The sequence below is a fragment of the Ursus arctos genome, unplaced genomic scaffold, assembly GCF_023065955.2.
Source record: "Ursus arctos isolate Adak ecotype North America unplaced genomic scaffold, UrsArc2.0 scaffold_19, whole genome shotgun sequence".
Classification (NCBI taxonomy): domain Eukaryota; kingdom Metazoa; phylum Chordata; class Mammalia; order Carnivora; family Ursidae; genus Ursus; species Ursus arctos.
The window spans coordinates 27,282,772-27,306,340 of NW_026622863.1; the positions used below are offsets into that span (position 1 = coordinate 27,282,772).

Genomic DNA, 23,569 nt, shown 5'->3' on the forward strand with positions numbered 1-23,569 from the left:
GAGTGCAAGCAGTATTTTCCCATGACTACAGATCGCTTCTCCCACAGCATGCCGAGCGTATTGGAGACTCACCGTGGGGCTTGGAGCAGACGCGTGATGTGTACAGATGTTCAAGAAATATTACCTTGGTAGCCACGAGTGGATCAAGTTGGAGGAGGGTGGATTGGGGCTGAGAAGGTGGTGCAGGTCAGGCAAGAGAAGTGTGCTAGTGCAGGAAGTACCAGGGAGACTGAACATCTCTGCAGGTAAGTGCAGGGTGATGTGTGAAGGTCATGCTGACCTGGATGGTCAGCCTGCTGATGGTTGGAAACCAAAGGAAATGGTAGATGTGGGAGATATTCAAAAGAAAGGTATTAAAGTGCTTTGTGATTAGTTGTTGAGGGTGAGACATGGTGAGGAATCACATGTCTCCTCAGATCTGAACTAGAGTTGCTGGGAGAATTATGATGTCTTTGATGGAAATTAGCAAATCAGGAGTCTTGGGTTTATTCCTGGCTTTGCCAAAAGTATATGTGACCTTAAACAAGCCATTTGATCTCTCTTGGCTTTGGTTGCCTTGTACATAAAATAAGGATGTTGAGGTAGGCTGGTTAGATCCTTTTTGACTCATAAATTTTGATTCTCCAATTTGGGAACAGACTCTGAGCTCCTTCAAGTCAAGGAGTGCCTTATCCTTATCTGTGCCTCAGGCCTACCACAGTGCCAGTAAATGGAGGACCGAAGAAGGGAGAAAGGTAGGAAAAAAGGAAGGAATGTAAATCAGTTGATAATCACGAGTCTGGTTCTGAATATGTTAAATTTGAGATGACATTAGATGTCCAAAAAGTTTTGGAAATGCAGTATTAAATATGTAGGAGAGGAATCAGAAGTGGAAGCAAGATTTGTGAGCATCATATAGAAGTCTTCATTGAAGGCATGCAAAGAAGATGGAAATTCCAAGAGCAGAGCAAACTAGGAAAATTGCAGAGGGCCCAAGGCAGCTCCCAGATGCTCACCTTTGGGGACCTTGCAAAAAGAGGAGAAGCTGTAAATTCACAGAGAAGGATGGCTAAGAGGAGAAGCAGCCAGCTGGGAGCACAGCAGCATATCTCACACGTCTTTCTACCCTAGTCTAGCAGGTTCATCACCATTTTCTCCTGAAGTTCTCTTTGAATCTTGCTCATGTATTAGATCAGCTATGCCAAATGGCTACTATTTAATTTCTGACAAATGAGCTATGCATCAGTGATGAGTTTTTTATTAGGGTGTGATTCCTTTTAATTAGCTTCTTGATATGAGTTTAGTTCACAGTAGAAGCAGGGGAGATTAAAACCAAGCAGTGTTACCTACTGATCTAAAGATCAATCTCTAATGGATACCCTGTCCAAAAAAAAATGAAAATAAAAGGCACATGCAGGGGCTTAGAGACCACCTCGCTTTCTGAAGGGCTCTTCAGCCTCTGTGTCCACTGAGAAAGGACATTGTCTTCAAATGAGGTAAACTTAAAAAGGAAAAAAAAAACTGTTACCTTAGGGTCTGGAAAGAAATAATAAATGATATGCTTATTTTCTCAGGCCCACATCTAAATATCTTGGTTCTTCAGTGTATCGCCTGAAACCAAGTTTAGTTTAGCCCTTACTGATTTTTGTGCATATTGAATGTTTTCTGGGAATATTGCTCCTATTCTAGAGGCTCTTGTAATTTAAAGCAAGTAGATTTAGGATCCAGATCAGTCACTGTCCCTAAAATGCCCAGAGGTAGTGATGAGTTTGAATTTAATAAAATTTTATTAATTTGCTCATGTGAGAAGTAGTTTAACTCAATGCTGACCCAAACTCTAGGACTGCAGGTTCTTATTCTCTTCTACCACCTGTTCACCACTTGGCCACTGGGTAGTTCCATTGTCTTAGCTCACTTTCTTCTCATTGTGCTCATTGTATAACATTGCCATAGAATCTGTTGTTCAAAACTTGAGTTATTCTGGAACGTCTTGGATATGTACTGATATGGTCTCAGAATGCAGAGATGAGAGTTTGTCTTTTGAGAAACTCCAGAGGTGATCACTGGTAGAGAAAGGGGGTAGACAGGGACCCAAAGTGACCATCAGGGCAGATACAGGGCAGAGGTCTGGAAGGATTTTTTAAAAATCTTTATTAGGTAATTTATTGATATTCCAGTGGTAGGCCATGATTATTGTTCTAGTCATCAATATATACCACATGTATTGTACTATTATTTATATCAAGTTCCTCATGTCACTTCTTTTGATAATGTCTTGGAATATTAGCCTGAAATTTTCCACTTATGCCTTGCCAAGGGAAGGTACCGGGTTCTGTAGAATACTGATTATTTCTCAGGCTGTCTGCTTCTGTGTAGTTTTTTCCCCCACTTTGGAAAAAAAAATTGCAAAACTGAGTCTATTATGAATGTTTTGTGCCCTCCAGAAATCAAGTGGAATTGACTACTTTCAGAAATATTATATTCTATTTTACTAGATGGACTCTGGCTATACAGAATTTTGACAGTCTCATTATGTTATATCCTCTGCTTAGGTCTCTTGGGTACCCTGAGTGAGAGAGATTCAAAGACAAAAACCACAAATCTGAGAACTGCGAGGCAGAAGAGTATCACAGGGCAAAAACAGAATTAAGCTTTCAATTTCCATGGGTGTTTGGGAGTCCTCTGAGAAATCGAAACACAGATGTGCTGGCCTTGTTTCTGGACTCTGCTACTCCTGGCTCAGGTCACTCTTCCAAGATGCAGCAATTTTCTGAATGTTTAACACTTGATATTTTCTCAAAAAGAAAGGCCTGGGAATGTAAAGATATTTGCCCAAAATGATCCTAACTGATGGCCTTACATCGGTGAGCAGGGAAAACATTTCTACTTCTGTTAGCAAATGTCTTTTCCATCAAAGAAAACTTCATCCAGTATCCCTAAGGAAGCCTTAGCTTAATTTAACTAAGCCTCAAAAAGGGAAGGAAACTTGATCATTTATTCATTACCATGTAAGTAATAGTAAACCATGCTTTGTCGTCACCTAAGCCTACAGAAAACATGCGGTTCAGCAATTCAGACTGAAAGGACAGCTCAGATTTAGTTTGCTTTATTTTCCCCAAATCGGCATAGCATGTAGGCTCAGCAGAACCAGGTTGGGTGGAAGCCCAGATAGCTTCCAAAGAGGAAAGATCTAGCTCTTTACTGCAAACCCCTTCCACTTCTTGTACCATTAGTCGTGAGTCATATTGCAAACATGTGGGAGCTGACTCCTTGGAAATGGACACCAGAAGGGAGAAAGGAGGACAGGAATCTGCTGAGAGCAAGCTGTCCTTGACAAGTCACAGCTCTCCTGTCAGTACGGTTTTCCATTCTTCAGCCTCCCTTTATTATTGTTTGTCCTCTGCAATCCTTGTGCTCAGGCAGACCTTTTCCAGTTGTGCTGGTACATCCGCTATTGTACCGGAGAGCCATTGTAGGTGGAGGGAGGCCTGGAAGAAGTCTTGGAAACAGCAGAGCTCCTCGTGGCTCATTAAATAAGGTAACAGCCTTCAGCGTTGAAAGAGATTCAAGTCTGTTCTCTCTAGAGAACGGCATGAACATCACATACAGCTGCCTCCGCTCCTAGAAAACTGCAGTGGAAGTTTCATTGCATATGGGTTGAGGTATCTCACAGATGGCCAGATCTTAGACCCCTCTCATAGAAACGTTACTGGTCATTATTTTAAGAATCAAAATTTTGCTGTAATCACAGTGTCCTGGCCCAGGAATTACAGTGGAGTAGAAAAGTCTCCTTGCATCTCATGTGCCAACTCAGTCTTTTCTCTCAATGATAATTGGGGTAGTTACTTCACTACGTTAGCTTCCTTTTTTCTTTTTTCCTTATGTCTCTTTGAGACAACTTCTACTTGCACTAAGTGATGATAAAGGGAACCATGATTTCTCTCATTGATTTGGAAGATTCTAGAAGAGCAATTGTAGGTGGTGAAACAGATTATAATTTCTCGTCAGTGTTTCTCTTTTTAATTGATTGATAGAAATTTGATTAAGAGGATATTTTTATTTCCCCAGAGAAATTTTAAATTTTTTCCTTAAATATGATAACGCAGCTGAAAATACTTGTTTATGTAGTCAGGGATTTTTCCATTTTGGTGGAACTTGATGGAATTCATCACACATTATACAGCTGCTCTTGAAATCATATTTCACTGATCTTGTTCAGAACTGATTGCACCCTGACCCTACCAGGAGAGCATTATAAAGATCTTGCAATACATTTCTGAAGAGCCACAACATACTCAAGTTGACTGTGTCATCCAAAGGAACCTCCTGTGAGTCACCTTCCGAGGTCTCTGAACATATGAGCGTACCGCGCCTCCTGCTTTGTTCACCACATGGGAACACCGGGTCATGCTGGCCTCATCTAAGCCTGAGTATCAGTTGCAGTGTTTTTAGATCTCTTCCGGCCTTTTTTTTTTGCCTTTTTTTCCCCTTTTCTTTAATGATATGAGATAGATGAGGCCTAACCTTTTGTTATAATTGCAGGGGTGTTCAGGAAGTTAAAGAAAAATATGTTATAAAATCCCAGTTCTTCCACTTATGGTTGGTGTGGTCTTAGGTGAGATACTTAGCTTCTCTTTGCTTTGGTCGTCTCATCTAAAATGGGGATAATACTGCACAAGGTTGTAAGGTTTGAGGTGGATATTGTACATCCGTACTTACCACCGTGCTGGGAACCCGAACTCTCGGTTAGTGGTTGCCAATATTATAATTTTGAGTTAGATGTGATTCGGTCTCATCAGATTAGGGAGTATGATTGGAAAGTATAATATTTAAGTGGCAAACATTTGGATCACTCTGCCAAATTTAAGTCGGGGGTTAAAATGCAACGATTTAGTGTGACAAATGTAGGCATTGAGTCATATTGTAAACTATTTTCCAGATAAACCAAGTGAATTAAATGTATATGTAACTCTGTTCTTGCAGTCGGGTTCTGATTTTGCAAAATTTGCAAAAGTAATCCTTCATTGGAAGGGAGAAAGTGAGGGATGACGGAAGGGAGAAGGGAGGGAGATGGGTGCTAGGTGGAAAGGAAGGTGATTTTAAAAATATTTTCTTTTTTATTTAAGGATTTTCAAAGGAGATTTTTAAAAGACCCCCTTTAGTCTTTGTCAATGTAAGTTTTTAAGAAGATAATTTTAAAAGGACACTTTTCTCATGAAGGTATCAATCACCTGTTATGAACTAGTGGCAGTGTGTTCATAGACATCTTACAGAAAGTCTCGGAACTGAATCCATCAGGTTGCTTGGTTGGTTGTTCTTATTCCAGAAGGAAACATGAAGTTCCGTTTCCAGAGATTTTTAATATTTGAGTAAAAACTGCAATGTAAGAGTTAGCTTTAGACCTGAAAAGTTGATTCAAATTCAGAGTTCACTATGAATTCAATTCGATTCAATGTTGATTCTTTCTAGAAGCCTACTTGATCAATAAGTGAAATGCAGCTATGGATCTGAAGGAAAAAAACAAAACATTAAGACCAAGAAGGAAAATAATTATAACATAACTGAAGGCTATTTTGGCAGTTATTTTCCACAAACAACATTAATCGTCACTTACAGATCATATCCTAGAGGCTCCGCCTCTCATTTGGACCAGGGGAATAGACAGTGAGGGGAGAGAAGTCATACATGGAAGGAATGCGGAACAGCAGGGGTTCTGTGTGATGAGGCTGCTTTTCAAGGACGGGGAAGAAAAGATATTGATGGCAGAGCAGCCAGGGAAAATTCTGAATGTTTTGGTTTTCGGAAAGAGACTTTAGAACTGAACAATAGTGAAGGGAACATTCTTTTCAGAGACTTAAATGACATGGAAGTTAATTTCAGGAGGGTTGGAGAAGTGATGTGAAATGTTTCAGAGCTATGTAAGTAAAAAGTGAGATCAGTTTAGGCTGATCACCTGTTTCCAAGGTTTATTTTCTCCAATTTGCTAGAAAGTGCTATGTTGAGTTTTTGCCCTAAAGAAACAGAAGTTATTTCACTTTTATTTTAATCCCAACTGAAAAATAACTATCCTTCTACATGTTCCTAACTCCTTCAAATGACCTAGTATCGAAAACATCCCTCTGTGAGAGGAAACTGAATGACCACCCTTCTGTTTTTATAGATACACATAGTCCTCTTACTGCACGTTACCTGCAACCAGCCCAGGAGAGGCTTTTATTTTTTTTTTTAAAGATTTTATTTATTTATTTGACAGAGACAGATAGCCAGTGAGAGAGAGAACACAAGCAGGGGGAGTGGGAGAGGAAGAAGCAGACTCCTAGCGGAAGAGCCTGATGTGGGGCTCGATCCCAGAACGTTGGGATTACGCCCTGAGCAGAAGGCAGATGCCTAACAACTGCGCCACCCAGGCGCCCCCAGGAGAGGCTTTTAGAATAGGATTTGTCCTTGAATTTCCTCCCAGGGCTCAGTAAAAGCTGCAAGTTACTAATGGATGTCTCAGGCACAGTAAAACCACTGCAGTCCAGGATAAGAAAGCACTGAGCCCACGGTCCCATTCGCTCAGACTGAACCCTGTGGACTCAGATTCCCTCACCAAGCAGAAGGGCCTCTCAGCCTCTGGGAGCCTCCATATCAGGCGATCTTATGGATCACATCCAAACACCAGCACTCCCTCCTCTAGGGAGCTTCTAGTCACCTATAAAGTGTGTCTTCCCACCATTTTCCAACACACCAGTTCTGACAATCATACTTCTGTGATGATGGGGGTGTCAAAGAATGCTTCTGGGATAGAACTTAAGTGTGTTACCTTCTTGTTTGCATAGGGACTTTGGATTCTCTTGCTGGGATAATGCTTTTGAAAGTGGTCTGGCTTACCCCAAGCCATAAGATGCTTGAGTTTTCTCACATGTACTGAGGTTCTCTGATTTCCAGTGTATCCTTCTAAGGGTCACTTCCTCCTATCCTGGTGAGACTTCTCTAGCATAGGTTTTCTCAGAATTCAAGGTAGCTCCTTTGGCCAATCAGTTTGGATAAAAACAGGTTAGCCGTGTCTATTCTATACCCCAAAATAAAGCAGTGTCTAAACCCACCAGGGGAATATATTTGTCTGTTGTTAGGAGGAAGCCCAGGTCTTCAGCTCTTCTGAGGTGGAATGCCCACTAATGCACCTGTGAATGGACGAGTCACCTTTTATACCTGGCCTCTTTGCCCATTCTAGTCATGGGTGTTCCTAATGCTCCATGTCATTGGAACCCCCACAAATCCTAAAGGGCCCAGTATTTTCCATTTGCCGCAGTGAAACACCTCAATAAGTGAAAATGCTTGGGGCTTCCTGCTTCCCCGCATGCTCTCCGAGGCCCCTTTCAGCTCTAAATTTGTATGACTTTTGTGGTTCCAGTTGAGGAGAAAATGGCAGAAATATGCTGCAAAGATGAATAGGCATCTGCTAATAAGTACACAGAGTGCAAACTGAGTGGCTATGACTGATCGGTTAAATACATTGAGAACTATGAGCCGCCCATGGTTTAGGGCCAGGAATGAAGCAGTCCCTGCCCTCATGGGGCCCTCATCCTCGTGGGCTGATCTGGGCTGTAAGAGCTCCCAGGGTCCCCAGGATGCTCATGGCCCTCGCTGCTGCTCCTTCTGTGCCCTTTGTCATTGTGAAGTCAGGGGATGCTGCCTGGGAAGTGCACTGATCAGTCTGTTACCTTCATAAACAAACCCAAGTGGGCTCTAGTTTGCTATCTCCACCCTCTTGTTTGATGTCTGCATTTTAAACCATTTTGTTCTCTGCTTGATTCTTTACTCCAGCACTATGTTCATTTCAGCCAGACTGGAGTGAATAGAACATGCATTGGGGATTGTCTGAAACCTGAGCCTAATTATTTACCAACTTATCTTTTCTTAGTTTTCTATTTAGCTGGTGGGATCATTTAAAGTTCTTTGAATGTGATTATCACTTATGCCCTACTTGATCTATTTACAAAATCCATTTAAAAATACATGCTTTTTCTCCCCCAGTTTTTTCAATACTATCATCTTATTCTTTGCAGGCGGCATAAAGATAACACCGATTATAGTAAACAGTTATTTATTGAACTCTTACTATGTACCAAGTGTGGGGCAAAGCATGTGACCTGCATGACCTTGTTAGACCTTGGGTGGGAAACCCCTTGAGGCAGGTACTACTAGCATCTCCCTTTATAGCCTGACAAGTTAATGAAGAGGCCTCAGGTTACATGGGTAATACAAAAATATTTTTCAAGAAATACCTCTAGCGGTTTTCCGTATGTGGCATGTTGTATTATAATTTCAAAACTAGGTTTCTTTATTATGACTTTTGAGTGGTTTGCATTAAAACAAGAAATATCACACTGGATTAGAATCAGCATTTGACCTGGTCATTGTTTTGCCTTGGGCCATTGTTATGTTTTCACAGAATTACAGTATTTCATTATGCTGTCACCTCAAGAGTAATAGCCCACCCGGACCCTGTATATATATAAGATGCAGCACCTTTCACAAATATTTTTAAATATTTGTATGCATAGTTATCATCCCTCAAAGATGTGAGTTCCATGCAGTCTCAAACCACACCTTTCTTCATCTCTGCAGCCCAGTGCTGGCCGTCTGTTGGCATACAGTGAATGTCCGTTGAATGAACAAATATTGAAAATGCTCTAAACATCTTGGTTTCCTTTAGTAATTATATATTCATGAACTCACTGAAATTATCTTTGAAGTTCATTTCCAAATTGTACCACCTCTTTAACAAGTAGCAGAAATTTACTATCTGTTAGGTAAAATAGTGCTCTCTTTTTATTTGTTGTAAAAATACTTCCTTCAAGTTTCCTGAGGTTATAACATAATAGCAACATTTAAAAGCAGTCCCTTCTCTTCATCACATTGGTTTTCTTTTGTTTTTGTTTTTAAAGATTTTATTTATTTATTTAGAGTGCAAGCGGTGGGGTGGGGCAGAGAGAGGGAGAAGGACAGAATCTCAAGCAGACTCTGTGCTGAGCATGGAGCCTGATGGGGGGTCAGTCTCATGACCCTGAGATCATGACCTGAGCCAAAATCAAGAGTCAGATGCTTAACTGACTGAGCCACCTGGGCGCCTCTTCATCACATTATTTTTTAATGATTCTTTCATGGTTTTCAGGAAGGTGATGTCTGGCCTAACTCATCAGCTGAAATCACGGTGTACTTTAATCCTCTGGAAGCCAGGCTCTACCAGCAGACAGTTTACTGTGACATTTCAGGTAAAGACTTTCTCTATGTGGTAAACTCAGGTTACCAAGTGCCCAGAGTATCAAGGGGGTGCCTGTATGTGTGTGTGTGTGTGTGTGTGTGTGTGTGTGTGTTCAGACTATAGGAAGTGCATGGTATCAGTAGAGGAATAATAGAGTCGAGTTACGTACTTCTAATATTTTTTTTCCAGAACAGGTCAAACTTTGAAGTACAGTACAGTTGTGGTGTGGTTGGAGCAGGGGAGATGGGAAACTATGGATCTGAGTTCACTCTTGATTTTTAGAGCAGTAGGAATATTACTTGACACAAATTCTCAAGATTTTATTTTTTGTTCTTTTTATAGTATTTGGCTATTTAATTTTTTCCTTTTTGAGTTTTTTTTTTTTTTTAAAGATTTTATTTATTTAACAGAGACAGCCAGCGAGAGAAGGAACACAAGCAGGGGGAGTGGGAGAGGAAGAAGCAGGCTCATAGCGGAAGAGCCTGATGAGGGGCTCGATCCCAGAACGCCAGGATCACGCCCTGAGCTGAAGGCAGACGCTTAACCGCTGCGCCACCGAGGCGCCCCTCCTTTTTGAGTTTTTAATCAAAATAATGCATGCCAAGGAGAATGGGAAGGCAGCCTGGCAGTGGCCGGAATCAGCATGGGGGGGATGTACAAGTAGAGTGGCAACTTGGTAGCTTCAAAAGATTGGATGCAGAGAGAAGAATTAAACAAAAGAGTAATGAGGATAACAAGAGCCAGTATTATTTTTCACTCTTAGAGGAGGCCGATATATATATATATGGAATATATATATATGGAAAAGAGAAAGGCTAGGATGAGTCTTTGGTATTGGAACAGAATTGGAGTTCTCACTATGGATTCATGGTTGTTGATATGCACAAATATAGAATATATGTGTAAATGTGTGTATATGTTTATGTGGATTTCCTACTGATGACTGTTGAGAGGTCCTGACAGCCTTGAGATCCTAGTAGCAGTGAGCACACCTCATACCCAAAGCTTGGTTTCTGAATCCTAGTCTCTTCTAAGAGGGACTGTTTCCAGGACTGAGGCAGGGAAGAACAAGATGAACCTGGAACATGCTTTCATGTCAGAAACTAAGGAAATGCTCAAAGAATGACAGGGATATGTCAAAATGATACAGAAGCCAGCAGAGGGACTCCCACTGACCAAATTTGGAATAAGTGAAGAGTCAAGAAAATAGTGATACTAATAGATTATAATTCATTAAATAAATAGGAATCTATGAACCCACTAAATAAAAATTTACTATTTGGCAATCATGGTAATAATCAGTTCATTCAGGTAAAAAGCATTCTTAAGATATAATGGGTCTCAAAATATCCTACCTCAAAATCCTTATTAATTATAAAGGGGAGAAATCTAACTTTACAAAGAAGAAATCTGGGAAATGTTATTTTAGTTAAGACCAGCAGGAATACGGCAAATCAGCCTCATGAACTACTCACTGGGACACCATCAGAACACAGCATCTCTTCAATGATATTAGGGCCAAAATACCTAACATGGGTCTAATTGTGGGGAAACATTACACTAACCCAAATTGAAGAACAAAACAAAATGACCAGCCTGTAATCCTCAAAGGCATCAAGCTCACGAAAGTCAGGAAAAGACTGAAGACCTGTCATAGGTTGAGTGAGACTCAAGAGACATGACATCTGGGTGTAACACGTGAGCCTGGACTAGATCCTTTGCTATAAAGCAGATTATTGGGTATGGAAGTTCTTTGTACTATGCTGGAAGCTTGTCTGTTTTCAAAAAAATGTCTCAGAACTCTTTTAAATTGCTGGTACCAATAAATAAGTAAAAAAAGTAGATAGCAGATAGTAAGATTAAAAAGCTAGCTAGTAGTCTATTTCTCCAGTGTTTCTTTCAGGAAGCACTTTTAGCTGTTTATTATAGTGTTAATTTTCCTTGCTAATTCTATGCTTATATTGATTACTATTTGTTGATTTATCAACTTCACATACTACATTTGAGGCCCCACTATGAAAGATGAGGATTTAGTTCACATATGATCTCATTGTCCCCTTGTTGGCCTTATTGAGTTATAATTTACATGCAGTGAAATTCACCCTTTTTTGGTGTATAGTCCTGTGAACTTTGACAAACTTAAGCAGTCATGTAACTGGCACCAAAATAAAGATACAGAATATCTCCATCACACTATAAAGTTTCCTCATGCCACTTTTTATGCAGTCCCATTCCCCTACCTCAGCCCCTGGCAACCCAATTATTTTTGTTGTGTTTTATTTTATGAGTTTTATTTATAGCCTTAAATAATATAGTTAACACTATATTCTTGTTCTATCAACTCTATAGTATCTCTTGACATGTAAGGATATTGGGACACCTAACCTGCCCATCATCATTCCACCCTGTTTCTCCCTCTTAACTTCTGTTGAGTTGTTCTACTTTCATTTTAAAATGGTTGGTAACCATATTTCAGTTCCTCTTTGTCTATGTGAATATTATACACTGAAGGGCTAAATTTATTCTGGGATTATATTTTATCCTCTCTTGGTTGAATGTTTTGACCTCTGTTGGTGAATGTTAACCCCTCAAAGGATGCCCCTAAGGTCTATGTCAAGTAGTTTCTCTTTCTTCATTGTCCATCAGTCTCACCATTATGCCTCATTTTAGCTTACTCCATCATTGAATTAACTCTTTTGTGCAGGTTTTTGGTCCCCCCCACACCAACTGATGTTTCTAATTCTTCATTTCTTCACTCCTGTCTAATTGTAGAATGTATGCTCTTCTTTTCCTTGAAGACATTTTTCTCAGAGCCTACCAGCTTCTCATTCTAAGTCAGATCAGCCACCTCCTACACAGTTGTTACTCAAGGATTTTTAAAGTTTCCATGTGTGTTTCATGATATCTTTTTACTCTCACTTTGCTCAAGTAGCTTCCTCAGAAAGGGTCTGTAGAAGGAAACCTTTGATCCTTGAATGCCTGAAAATGTCTCATTCTGCCTCCATACTCACCTGATAGTTTAGTTGACATTTCTAGGTTCGAAGTAATCTCTCTTCAGAAGGTCGAAGACATTGTGCCAACTTTAGGGTAAAAGTCCAGAAGTCTGAAGTCACCTAAATTGCATTCCTTGATGGGTGGCCTGTTATTTCTTTCTCAATATTTTCTACAGTTTTCTTTTTGTACTTGAGGCCTGAAATGTCATGAAGCCATGTCCAAGAGTGAGTTTTCTAATTCAGCCTCCTCAGCTTTCTGTGGGCCAATAGAGTCTGCTTACTCATGTGTTATTTCAGCTCTGGGAAATTGTATTATTTTTTTTTACATACTTTCATTCATTATTTTTCATTTTATTCTTCCAGAAATCTTAACAGTCTGGTGTTAGACCTATAGGATTGATCATCTGTTCTCAAAGACCCAGATTTTAATCAAACATGACTAATAAATGACATTAAATGCCATTTAATGCTATTAAATAAGGGTGCCAAGAGAAATATTTATTTGTTAGAAAATTCCAAGGTAGTAAGTACGCAGTCACAGGGATCCTTCCAGTGCCTTCTGGTCCATGGTTGTCCTTTGTGTATAAGAATGAGAAAATGGGTTTAGTTTTAGAGTAGTTAGTGCTACTTACCCCACCTGTGTAATGTGTAGATCTCCCAGGATTTATACCTGTGGTGGCTTTTTAATAATAAAATATTAAATGGTGAGAGAGAGTAGTAAGAGTGCATGATCGCTAGTAGCGTCAAGTGCAGAAATCCCACTAGTCTGCTCTACCGAGCATGTTTTTAGTCCATATCTACATAGTCACTTTTCTCAGTGTATCAAGGGGTCAAGCAGTCTAAGAACAGTGCAGAAGGATGGGCTGCCTAAGTCAAGACTGTTCTGCTCTCCTCCTCCCCCAGGCACGTGTGTCCCTTCCTGACAATGTTTCCCTCACCTTCCCTGGAAGTTACCGCCACTTTGATTTTTATGATAGCCATTTTTGTTTTATGTTTTCATACATAAGTTCACTGCCTATGTGTTCATGTCTAAGCAAAATAGTATAGTTTTGCTGATTTAAAAAGCTTATATATTGAAATTATACTCTATGTCTGGGAAGCACCGGGTAGATAAAGCCACTCAATAAACATTGATTAAATGGATGAGCAAATATGTGAAAAGATGAATGGTTGAATAAATGAGTGAGTGAATGAATCCTAGTTTGATCTGGTCTCTCCCTTGCTCATGGATGTAGGATTCTCAACATGGCCCCAGAATGAATGCAGAATGGACTAGGAGTTTCAGGATTGAAAAGTCTGTTTCCACACTTCACACCATCATTTACCCCAGACTTCTTAACAGGTCTGGAGGAAATGTTGGTACAGCAGTGTTCAGACACAGGCTGGAAATGCTCCAGTGGCCCCCATGCCACAGGTGGTGGGACCTCCCTCCCATCTATGACTCCCCCGGGATGTCGTGCTTGGCCATGTTCCAGGGGGTTGGCTGCTCTCCAGGAGGTTCCCAAACATTACATAACTAGTTGCATTCATCTATTGTTTTGTTTTCAGTTCTGAATTCTGCCACAGAATTCACATCCTGGATAAACTGAATAGTATAATTTTCCATCTGCATGACATTCTTTTTTATTTTGTTAGTGGTTTATTAAAAGACATGATTGCCAGAGAAGGGTTTTGTTTACATTGTAATTCCATATTATCTTCCTTGTAAATTCCATGTAATTCTGTGTCTTTTCAAGGGCTGGTGATGATTCCTTAGTATTATCTTCAAAGAGTTGGTAAAACCTCCTGGTTTTAGGTCACTAAGAAATACTACTTAGGCAGATGGAAAAAGCCCTTTCCCTTATTTTGCTTTGCTTTGCTTTTGTTTTTTGGTAGAATTTGAGCATACAGAAGCAAATACATATGGCTATGCTGCTGTGCTTCTGCTTCGTGCCTTCTTTACCTAAACGATAGCATACTTCACACAGTGATTCTGACACTGTTTTTTAAATACTTCTTGCAGATTATTCCATTAACACTAAAGAGAAAGAGTCATTCTTTTTTGTGGCCATGTAGGAATCCTTTGTATTTACATGCTGTAGTTTAATTTCTAGGCATTTGTCACTAAGAAACAGGACATAGATCCACAAACGTGCATAGAATACACTGTGGTGGGTTAACAGACTCCCAGAGATGCCCACGCCCTAATCCCCAGAACCTATGGATATGTTACCGTGGTTCTGTTACCTTACCTGACAAAGGGAAATTAGTGCAGAAAATGGAATTCAGGTTACTATTGAGCTGACCTTAACATAGGGAGATTAACCTGGATTATGTGAGTGGCTCAGTAGATAAACACAAGAATCCTTAAATGTCAAAGAGGGAGGCAATAGTATCAGTCTCAGTGTCACAATGATGTGATATGAGAAAGACTCACCCAGCCCTTTCTGGCTTTGAAGATAAAAGGCCAAGGGATGTGGTCAGCCTCTAGAAGCTGGAAAAGGCAAGAAAACGGATTTTGCCCCAGAGACTCCAGAAGGAAATGTAGCTCCCACAGCACCTTGATTTTAGTCCAGTGAGACCCATCTTAGATTTCTGGCCTCCATGATTTTTAAGAAAATAAACTTATACATTAGGCATTTAGTTCATGGTGATCTGTCTTAGCAGCAACGGGGAACCAACACACATACATATATATTGTCATTACAAGACAAGTATTATTCAAGTGCTACCAAGATCTGTAATAGAACATTTCCAGCCATGAGAAGCCCCCTGCGTGTCCCTTCCCGGTCACACTCCCCTCCCCCTAACCTCCCCCTGAGATCATCACCATTCTGTCCTTTATGGTCATTATTTCATTGCTTCCATTTATAGTTTCACCCCAGTGTACGTGCACATAAACAATGCAGTTTGGTACTGCCTGTTTTTGAAACGTACATGATTGGAATCAATCTGCATGTCTCATCCATGTTGTTGCTTGTAGCCCTGGTTGTATTTCACCTTCACTGTTATGTAGTGTTCCGTCCTGGGACTATACGTTCAGAGACAGGAAGTAGCAGGGAAAGCCAGTGTCATTGGTCTTGAAGGAGGCCTCTTGACACACATGAAATTTAACCCACATCTCCAACTGCAAGTTTTATTTCTTTTGAAAGCTTTTATATCTAGGCACCGTGAGTACAAAGATGTACAAAACCAGAATTCCTGTCCTCAGAAAGCTTAGCAATGAGTGGAGGAAAGTGACAAATAAACCAACAATTACATTGCAGTGCTCTACAGTGAATGAGTACGTAACAGAAGAAGGTACAGGGCACACAGCTCAGTCTGGGGTTTTCAGGGAAAAAGGGTCAGTGAAAGTGACCCTTTTGAAGTGTTCATTAGTCAAGTAAAAAAAGGATGTGGGGCTGGAAACACTTTGTGCAAGTACATAGCATGAACTGGCAAAGAATTGCAAATTCTTAGCACGTGGCTGCGGGAGAGACAGAGACAGAGAGACTGGGAGGGGAGAGGTGGAGGCAGAAGACGAGCTGGAGGCTGGAGGAGTAGGTAACTCCGGGAGGGCCGTCCTTGACTGCTGCACTAAGAACCTTGGAACTCCTCCTGACTGCAGTGCGGAATCAGGGAAGGGCTCTAAGCAAGGGAGGGACCTGCTGATATCTGAACACAGGAAATATAACATCACTAAAATCTTTTCGGTTCATCTGAAACTGAAATTTTTTCTTCATTGAAATTTTCAGATTTTCTTAGAAGTAGTTAAACAGTATGTTAGATATTTATGAAGACTTGCTGATGGTCTGCTCTGTGGCTCAAAACTGACTTTCTATCTATCCTGACTTTCCAATGTAATGTGGAAATTCCTAATCTAATCATGAAGATTACCTTTAAAAAAAAAAAAAACTCAACGGGAAACTGCACATATTTGGTTTGGATCACCATATGGGAACTTCAAAGGAAGCAACACTTTCTGATTTAAACTGTGAAATATATTGCTAGATAACATCGTTAGTGGGTGCTTCAGAGTCAAATGTGAAAAAGCAGCGTGGTGGAAAGGATGCCAGATGTACCTGCTTCCTTTCAGGACCCAATTAAATTGAAACTAGAGTCTCCATTTTCATTCTATCCATCAGAAGAAGCATCTGAATTGTTAGCACAATTTAGAGCTTTAGATCTTTATCCCAACTGAGCTTAAGAATGGATACTTAGGAGAGAGAAATGTTGAAAACATTTTCGAGTTTTCAGAGTAATAAGTGAGTAATGCTGTACATATTTGTAGGGTTTCTTCCTCAAAACTCATCAGACTGCCACCCCATAATAATATAAGGTTTCTTTGTCCTATGAATAAGAAATTATTTTCTTGATTAACTATACTATTTAAGTTATATGTTCAATTATCAAATATTTCAACCACAAAGAACACAGGGAATAATACCCAAGTATCTATGTATGCAAACCCAGATTTAGGAAAACTTGAACAAATCGAAAGGTCTATTGATGTTTTTGGTCAGGAAGATCAACATCATAAATAGGTCAGTTCTCCTTGTAAATGTAACGTGATCCCAATGGTAGGTAATAGCAAGGTTTTTCCTTTTTTTAAATTAGGTTGATTCCAAAGTTCTTATGGAGGAAATAAATGAACTAGAATTGCTTAGAAAATTCAGAAAAACAAGAATAATGTGGGAGGACTGGCCCTACCATATGTTAAAACTTATTTAAAAGCTATAATAAGTACAATTGGATGGTTCTGGAACATGAGAAAGTAGCTCTCGAATCATCCTTACTGACCATCAGCAGCAGTAACAGCAGCAGTAGCAGCATGCCCTAATCCCCTAAACCCTCCCCTCCCCCTAAACCCCATTTCCCAATGTCCTTGGTATGTGAGCAAAATAAAAGCCCTAATTTATTTAAGATACTTTGTTCATCTTTTGCTGTCTAACCACCCTAAATTTAGTGGCTTAACACAACCAGCAGCCATTTATTTCGCTTACAGATCTGTAGTTTGGTCAGGATTCCTCAAGGACAGCTCCTCTTTGCTCTACCTGGGACAGTTGGACAGGCCAGAAGGTGAAGGCTGGTATCATTTTATAGCTCACCCACCTACACGTCTAGCAGTTAATCCTGGCTGTTGGCAGGGACCTCACCAGGTTGTGCTTGCTGGAACCCCTATCCGTGGCCTCTCCATGAGGCTGCTTACTTCCTCGTAGCGTGGACAACGGGCCAGATTGTTGATGTGCGTCATCTACTGCAGTCTGATGATTTCTTTAAGTTACCTGTCTTCTGTATCAGACTGATATCCAGAATTACTTCATGCTTCGGGGTTCTACAGTTTCATTGTGATGGATTTGCCTTGTTTATCCTACTTAGGTACTTGATCTGTTTCTTCAGTCTAAGAATCTTTCATCACTCCTGGGATTTCTCACCAATTATCTCTTCAATATTTTTTTCTCTCATAATCTCAGGTTTCTCCTTCTGAAAATTCTTTCAAATATATGTCTTTCCCATGGAATCACCGTGTCTTCTAACCTCTTCTTTACATTTTTTTTATTTCTTTGTTTCTCTTTGATACATTGTGGGTATTTTTCTAAGATCTTTATCTCAATTGACTAATTCTTTAGCTTTTTCTACTTTTTGGTATTCATCTATTCAGTTTTTAATTTCATCAACTTGGTTTTTTAGTTTTAGAAGTTCTATATAATTTTAATACTTTCATTTTTTTCTCCTTCATTATGGTTTCTATTTCTTTATTTGCCTCTTGGAAGACTTTAAGAATGCAATGTTAGAGTTTCTTTAAGAGTTTTCTTTTTTTTTTTTTTTAAAGATTTTATTTATTTATTCGACAGAGATAGAGACAGCCAGCGAGAGAGGGAACACAAGCAGGGGGAGTGGGAGAGGAAGAAGCAGGCTCATAGCGGAGGAGCCTGATGTGGGGCTCTATCCCATAACGCCGGGATCACGCCCTGAGCCTAAGGCAGACGCCCAACGACTGCACCACCCAGGCGCCCCTCTTTAAGAGTTTTCTATTATCTCAAACTCTTGTGGTACTAATTTGCATGTTTATGGTAAATACTTTCCTCATACTGGATTGTTTCTTCAGATGGCTTGAAATGTTTGCATTGTAAGCCCATCTTTAGCAAGTGTTGTGGACTGGATATTTGTGTTCTCCCAAAATTCATATGTTGAAACTTAATCCTCCATGTGATGTTTTTGGGAGGTGGGACCTTTGGAGGGTGAATAGGTAGTGAGGGCAGAGCCCTCATGAATGGGATTAGTGTCGTTATAAAGGAGACCCCAGAGCACTCCCTCACTCCTTCCTGCATGTGAGGACATAGCGAGAAGATGGCTCTCACCAGACGCTCAGTCGGCTGCCACCTTGATCTTGGACCTTCTAGCTTCCAGAACTGTGAAAAATAAATGTTTGTTGTTTACGCCACCCAGTCTCTGGTATTTTTGTTAGAGAAGCCCAAACAGACTAAGATAGCATGGGTACTGGATCACGGAAGCATTCCTTTAGAGCAGTTTTTCAGGATCCTACAGCTATTATTTTCTCAGCTTCTGACTCTTTCACCTATCCTATAGGGTAAATTTGGATCCCATATCTGTACCTGGGACTTTGATTTCTCTTAGGAACCTCTTTCCCCTATTGAAAGATCTAGGTAGAGGACAATTTTTGTAACTGCTTTCCTAGACCAATAGATAGAAATTTTCTTCTTGTCTCCTTTCCAGAAAAAGGTATCCTTTCCAAGGTCCTGGGTTTATGCAAGGATCTAAGTTCAGTTCCTTATTCCCAGAGAGGAGCAAAGGCAAATGTCCTGTATTTGTGAGGGTGTTAAAACTGAAGCCATTAGAACATAAAACCTGTATGAACTTTACAAATCTCCAAATTCCCTTTTCATTTCTGTCACCTGATATTTTCCTTTCTTCCTTTTGAGCTTGGATAAGTATTAAAAATACATATTTGTCATATTTTTAATAAGCTTTTTTTTTTGAAATGGAGGAAGGGACTGAGTCTACTTACTACTCTGCCGTGTTTCAGAGGTTAACGTGGTTAACAGTGTTCATGTTTCTTGAGGTAACATCCTTAGAAAATCTGCATAGACTTACTCTGGCTGGTCATTAACAATGGAGATTTTTGGGTTTCATCTATGTTTTATTGAGTCAGAATCTGTGGAGATTCTGCTAGAGAATATCTGTTTTAAATGAAGGCTAAAAAGTGTGTGGCAAGGTTACAGGATACAAGATATATAGAGAGAGAATCAATTGTGTTTCTATAAATTGAATAATGGGAAATTGACATTTAAAAAAGCAATATCACTTACAATAGCATTAAGAAATCTGGGTGTTTAAAAAAAAAAGGGGCGCCTGGGTGGCACAGCGGTTAAGCGTCTGCCTTTGGCTCAGGGCGTGATCCCGGCGTTATGGGATCGAGCCCCACATCAGGCTCCTCCGCTATGAGCCTGCTTCTTCCTCTCCCACTCCCCCTGCTTGTGTTCCCTCTCTCGCTGGCTGTCTCTATCTCTGTCAAATAAATAAATAAAATCTTTAAAAAAAAAAAAAAGAAAGAAATCTGGGTGTTATACGCAACTAATGAATCATCGAACTTTACATCAAAAACCAGGGATGTACTGTATGGTGACTAACATAATATAATAAAAAAACATTAAGAAAAAAAAAAGAAATCCTAAATACTTAGAGATAAATTTGACAAGAGATGTGTAAGACCTGTACACTGAAAACCACAAAACATTGCTGAAATTAAAGACCTAAATAAACGGAGAACTATACCTTATTAGAAAGTGGGTATATTCAAAATCATTAAGATATTATTTCTTCCTTGAGTTTATCTATAGATTCAATGCAATCCAAACAGAAATTCTAGCGGCTGTGTGTGTGTGTGTGTGTGTGTGTGTTGGAGTTAACAGGCTTATTCTAAAATTCATATGGAAATGCAAAGAGTCTAGAAGAGCCAGAACAACTTTGGAAAAGAACAAAATTGGAAGGCTACTACTACCTGATTTTAAGACAATTTTTAAGCTATAGTAATGAAGATAATCTTGGATAATCTCCCCATCTCAAGAATTCTTAACTTAATCACATATTTTTCCATATAAGGTAATATTCACTCTTTTGCCATATAAGGTAGTATTTACAGGAATTAGGACACTGACCATCTTTGGGGGCCATTATTCAGTCTACCACAGATCCCATGAGGATGCCCAGTTGTTTAGGCTCTGTACAGTCTAGTCCATCTTCCTGTATTGACATTCAGCACCTGCTCTGTCATAAATTAAATTCACATATACGTGTACATTTATTCTGAGTTCTGTATTGTTTCCTTAGTCATTTTGCACCTTTTGCCCCAATACCAAATTATCTTAATTGTGGTAGCTTTATAATAGATCTTAATATATCAAAGGACAAGTCATTCTAATTTATTCTTCTTAAAGAATGCCTTGCTTATTATTGGCCCTTTGATTTTACATTTAAATTTTATAATCAACCTGTGAAATTCTACCAAATTCTGCCTCCCGGTATTTTGTTTTAACAGAGCATTGAAATTATAGATATAGATCAGTTGGAGAAAAATGGACAATTTTATGACATTGAGTCTTCCTTTTCAAGAACATATCCTAGTTCTCCACTGTTTAGATCTTGGTTAATATCTTTCAATAAAGTTTTATGATTTTCCCCTGGAAGATCTTAAGTATATATTGGTTAGATTTATTTCTAGGTACTTTATATTTTTGTTGCTATTATAAATAATGTCTTGCAAATTAATTTTTTCTGATTGTTGCAGTATGTAGAAGTGCAGTTGACTTTTATATATTGATTTGGTAATCATCATTATAACTCTTACTAATTAAAAAAAAATTATTTATAGATTCTTTAGGATTTTCCAGGTAGACAGTCCCAAAATATGTGAATAATGGCTGTTTGTTTTCCCTATTTATAATTTCCCCGCACTTCTTTCTTGTCTTACTGCACAGGAATGGAGCTCAAGTATAATATTGGATATCTAAGATAGCTGGCAAATTTTTGAAAGTCCCTAGTTATATTTCCTGGAATTTAATGCAATGGGAACTCTTGCATTCAGGGACTTCAGGGCTGGTAAAGGGAGTTCTGTAGTACATCTCTCTGCTGCTTGTATGAAACCAAGACACTGTAATCAGGGATGGGAAACTTCCTTATTTTAAAAAAACATTTTAATATTTTGCTCTTCTAGAAAGGACTCTGTCATTAGAGCTTACTAGTTCCTTCAGGTTTGTCCCTCTTGCTGGCTTTTGTCAAGACAAGAAAAATCCCTGCTTCATAAATCTTGCAGAAAAGCAGCATTTGCAGTGCAACCTTAAAATTTAGACTCTTACAAAAGCAAGGTTGGTTATCACTTGTACTCCCATTCTATCCTGGATAGCTACAAATAAGACCATCTCCCTTGAAATAATTAATAATTCCCAAAGAAACATTGGCTCACTGCTTTATTACAACACATCTCCTTTTTTTTATTATCATTATTATTAAGGAAGGCTGTCAGGGTGACAGATGGGGAAAGCTTTAAGCCTGACAGTTATAAATAGTCTTGCTGTTTATTCCACAATATATTTTCAGTTCTCTTTCTTTGCCGTTCTGAAAGTTGGATCCCTGTTAAAATACTTTTCTCTTGACCAAGGAATGCAGATCATTGCCAATAGATTAGAACTCTAAAATAATGGAATAAATTGATGATGTTCTTTGAAAATTTTACTTATATTTTAGAGGATTGTCAACCCAAACAGCTGATCTTCAAAGAGACCTCTTTTCCAGGGATCAGATGGATTGGGGGAACCCTTTGAATGAATCAGCTGTCCCAAATATTGCTAAGATTGCTCTTGTTTCTTATAATCAAAGTAATACTTGCCTAATGACCACTGTGTTGCCAAGCATAGAGGGGACACAGAGACAGTTACTCTTGTCTTTGAAAAGACAGGCATAGAGAGTAAGCATCAAAAATACGGAAGTTAAGTAGCAACAAAAGACTGGAACATAAAGTGCCACAAGGCATTATAATGATAATAATAGTAAGTTAGAAATATGATTTGGTTGTTCAAAGCACATTTGCTATCACACTAAAGATTCCATCCAACAGAGCATCGAAGTTTTTTCAGTGTTCAAAATGTTACATACAGAGCACATATATTATTTTTGCTTAAAGAACTTTAAATGGTGTAAATTTAAGGATAACCTATCAAATTATCAAAAATGGCTATATCCCCACTGTCAGGGAGAGTGTGAAGAGAGAGAGAAACATTTATAATACCGTTAGTGTTTGTGTGCAAATTCCTACGACCATTCTGGAGGTCAGTATGGCCATAGCTATCAAAATGTCGGATGTGCATCTCTTTGTTCTGGCAATTCTAGTTCCAATAATGGTACGCTCGCCAATTTGGATTCTCTCCCTCCCCACCATCTCCATCTAAAAACAACCAGAAGAGCAAGGCAAAATATTTTCAAAGCCCTTTGGAAGCAAAAGAGAACTACCGGAACAGTGGAGAAATACAGGGCCAAGGTCCAAGAGAAGAAGGAAACAAAGACAAGCAGACTGTGGGGGCCACTTCATCCTTAGCAATACCACCTTTTTGGTAGAAACTACAGAGAAGCTGAAAAGTTAAGTAGAGTCAGGGAAGAAACACAGGGGTTCATGGGATGCCCAAGGAGAAAGGGCTCTAGTAACCTTCCAAACTTTAGGATGGGACCCAGTGAAGTGAGGACTGGCAATGCACCGATCCTCACAAGGACTGAAGCTCAGCTTTGGCTTCTTTTTCAGTTATCAATGTGATTACAACAGTTCTTCTTCACTGGGGTTACAGGAGGTAATTTCTAATGTTCTAAGGCATCAATTGTGTATGAGGAATATTAGTATCTCCTTTATATCTAGGATAGTACGAGCTATATACCCTTCTCGGGAAAATTGAGAAGATAGTCAAATGACTTGGTACAGGGCTTAATTCTCTCACAGAATCTTAGCTGAGAGTGGTAAGATTAGGGAATCCTAATGCCCCCTAGTCACCAGCCAGAAGCTAGAGGAAAATAACATCTTCTCAAGGCTTGAAATGACCACTCCCGGTTTCATATACACTGCCCAGCGCTCCATCAAAAATAACCACGCATACGAGGAGACAACACAGTCTGATAGAACACCAGGATAAACAACAGAAACTCCGTAGAGAGCCAGAAAATAGAATTATTTGACAGATTTTTTTTTAATGTTAAAAAGATTTTCAATGTTCTTTAAAAAAAAAAAAAGGAGATTGAGCAGAGGCCTGGAAACTCTAAAAAATCTCATGGGAAGTCTGGAACTGAAAAGTTCTGACAAAATTAAGAACTTAGTAGAATTGAATAG

At 39.4% G+C, this 23,569-nt stretch overlaps 1 protein-coding gene across 1 annotated transcript in view; it reads left to right on the forward strand.

Moving 5' to 3' along the window:
• Positions 1-23,569, forward strand: part of HYDIN (HYDIN axonemal central pair apparatus protein) — a 375,249-nt gene that overhangs the window by 133,381 nt on the left and 218,299 nt on the right. Inside the window, exon 10 of the mRNA XM_057314225.1 lies at positions 9,140-9,239. Coding sequence (XP_057170208.1) covers positions 9,140-9,239 — 100 coding nt within the window. The remainder of the gene's footprint in view (positions 1-9,139; positions 9,240-23,569) is intronic.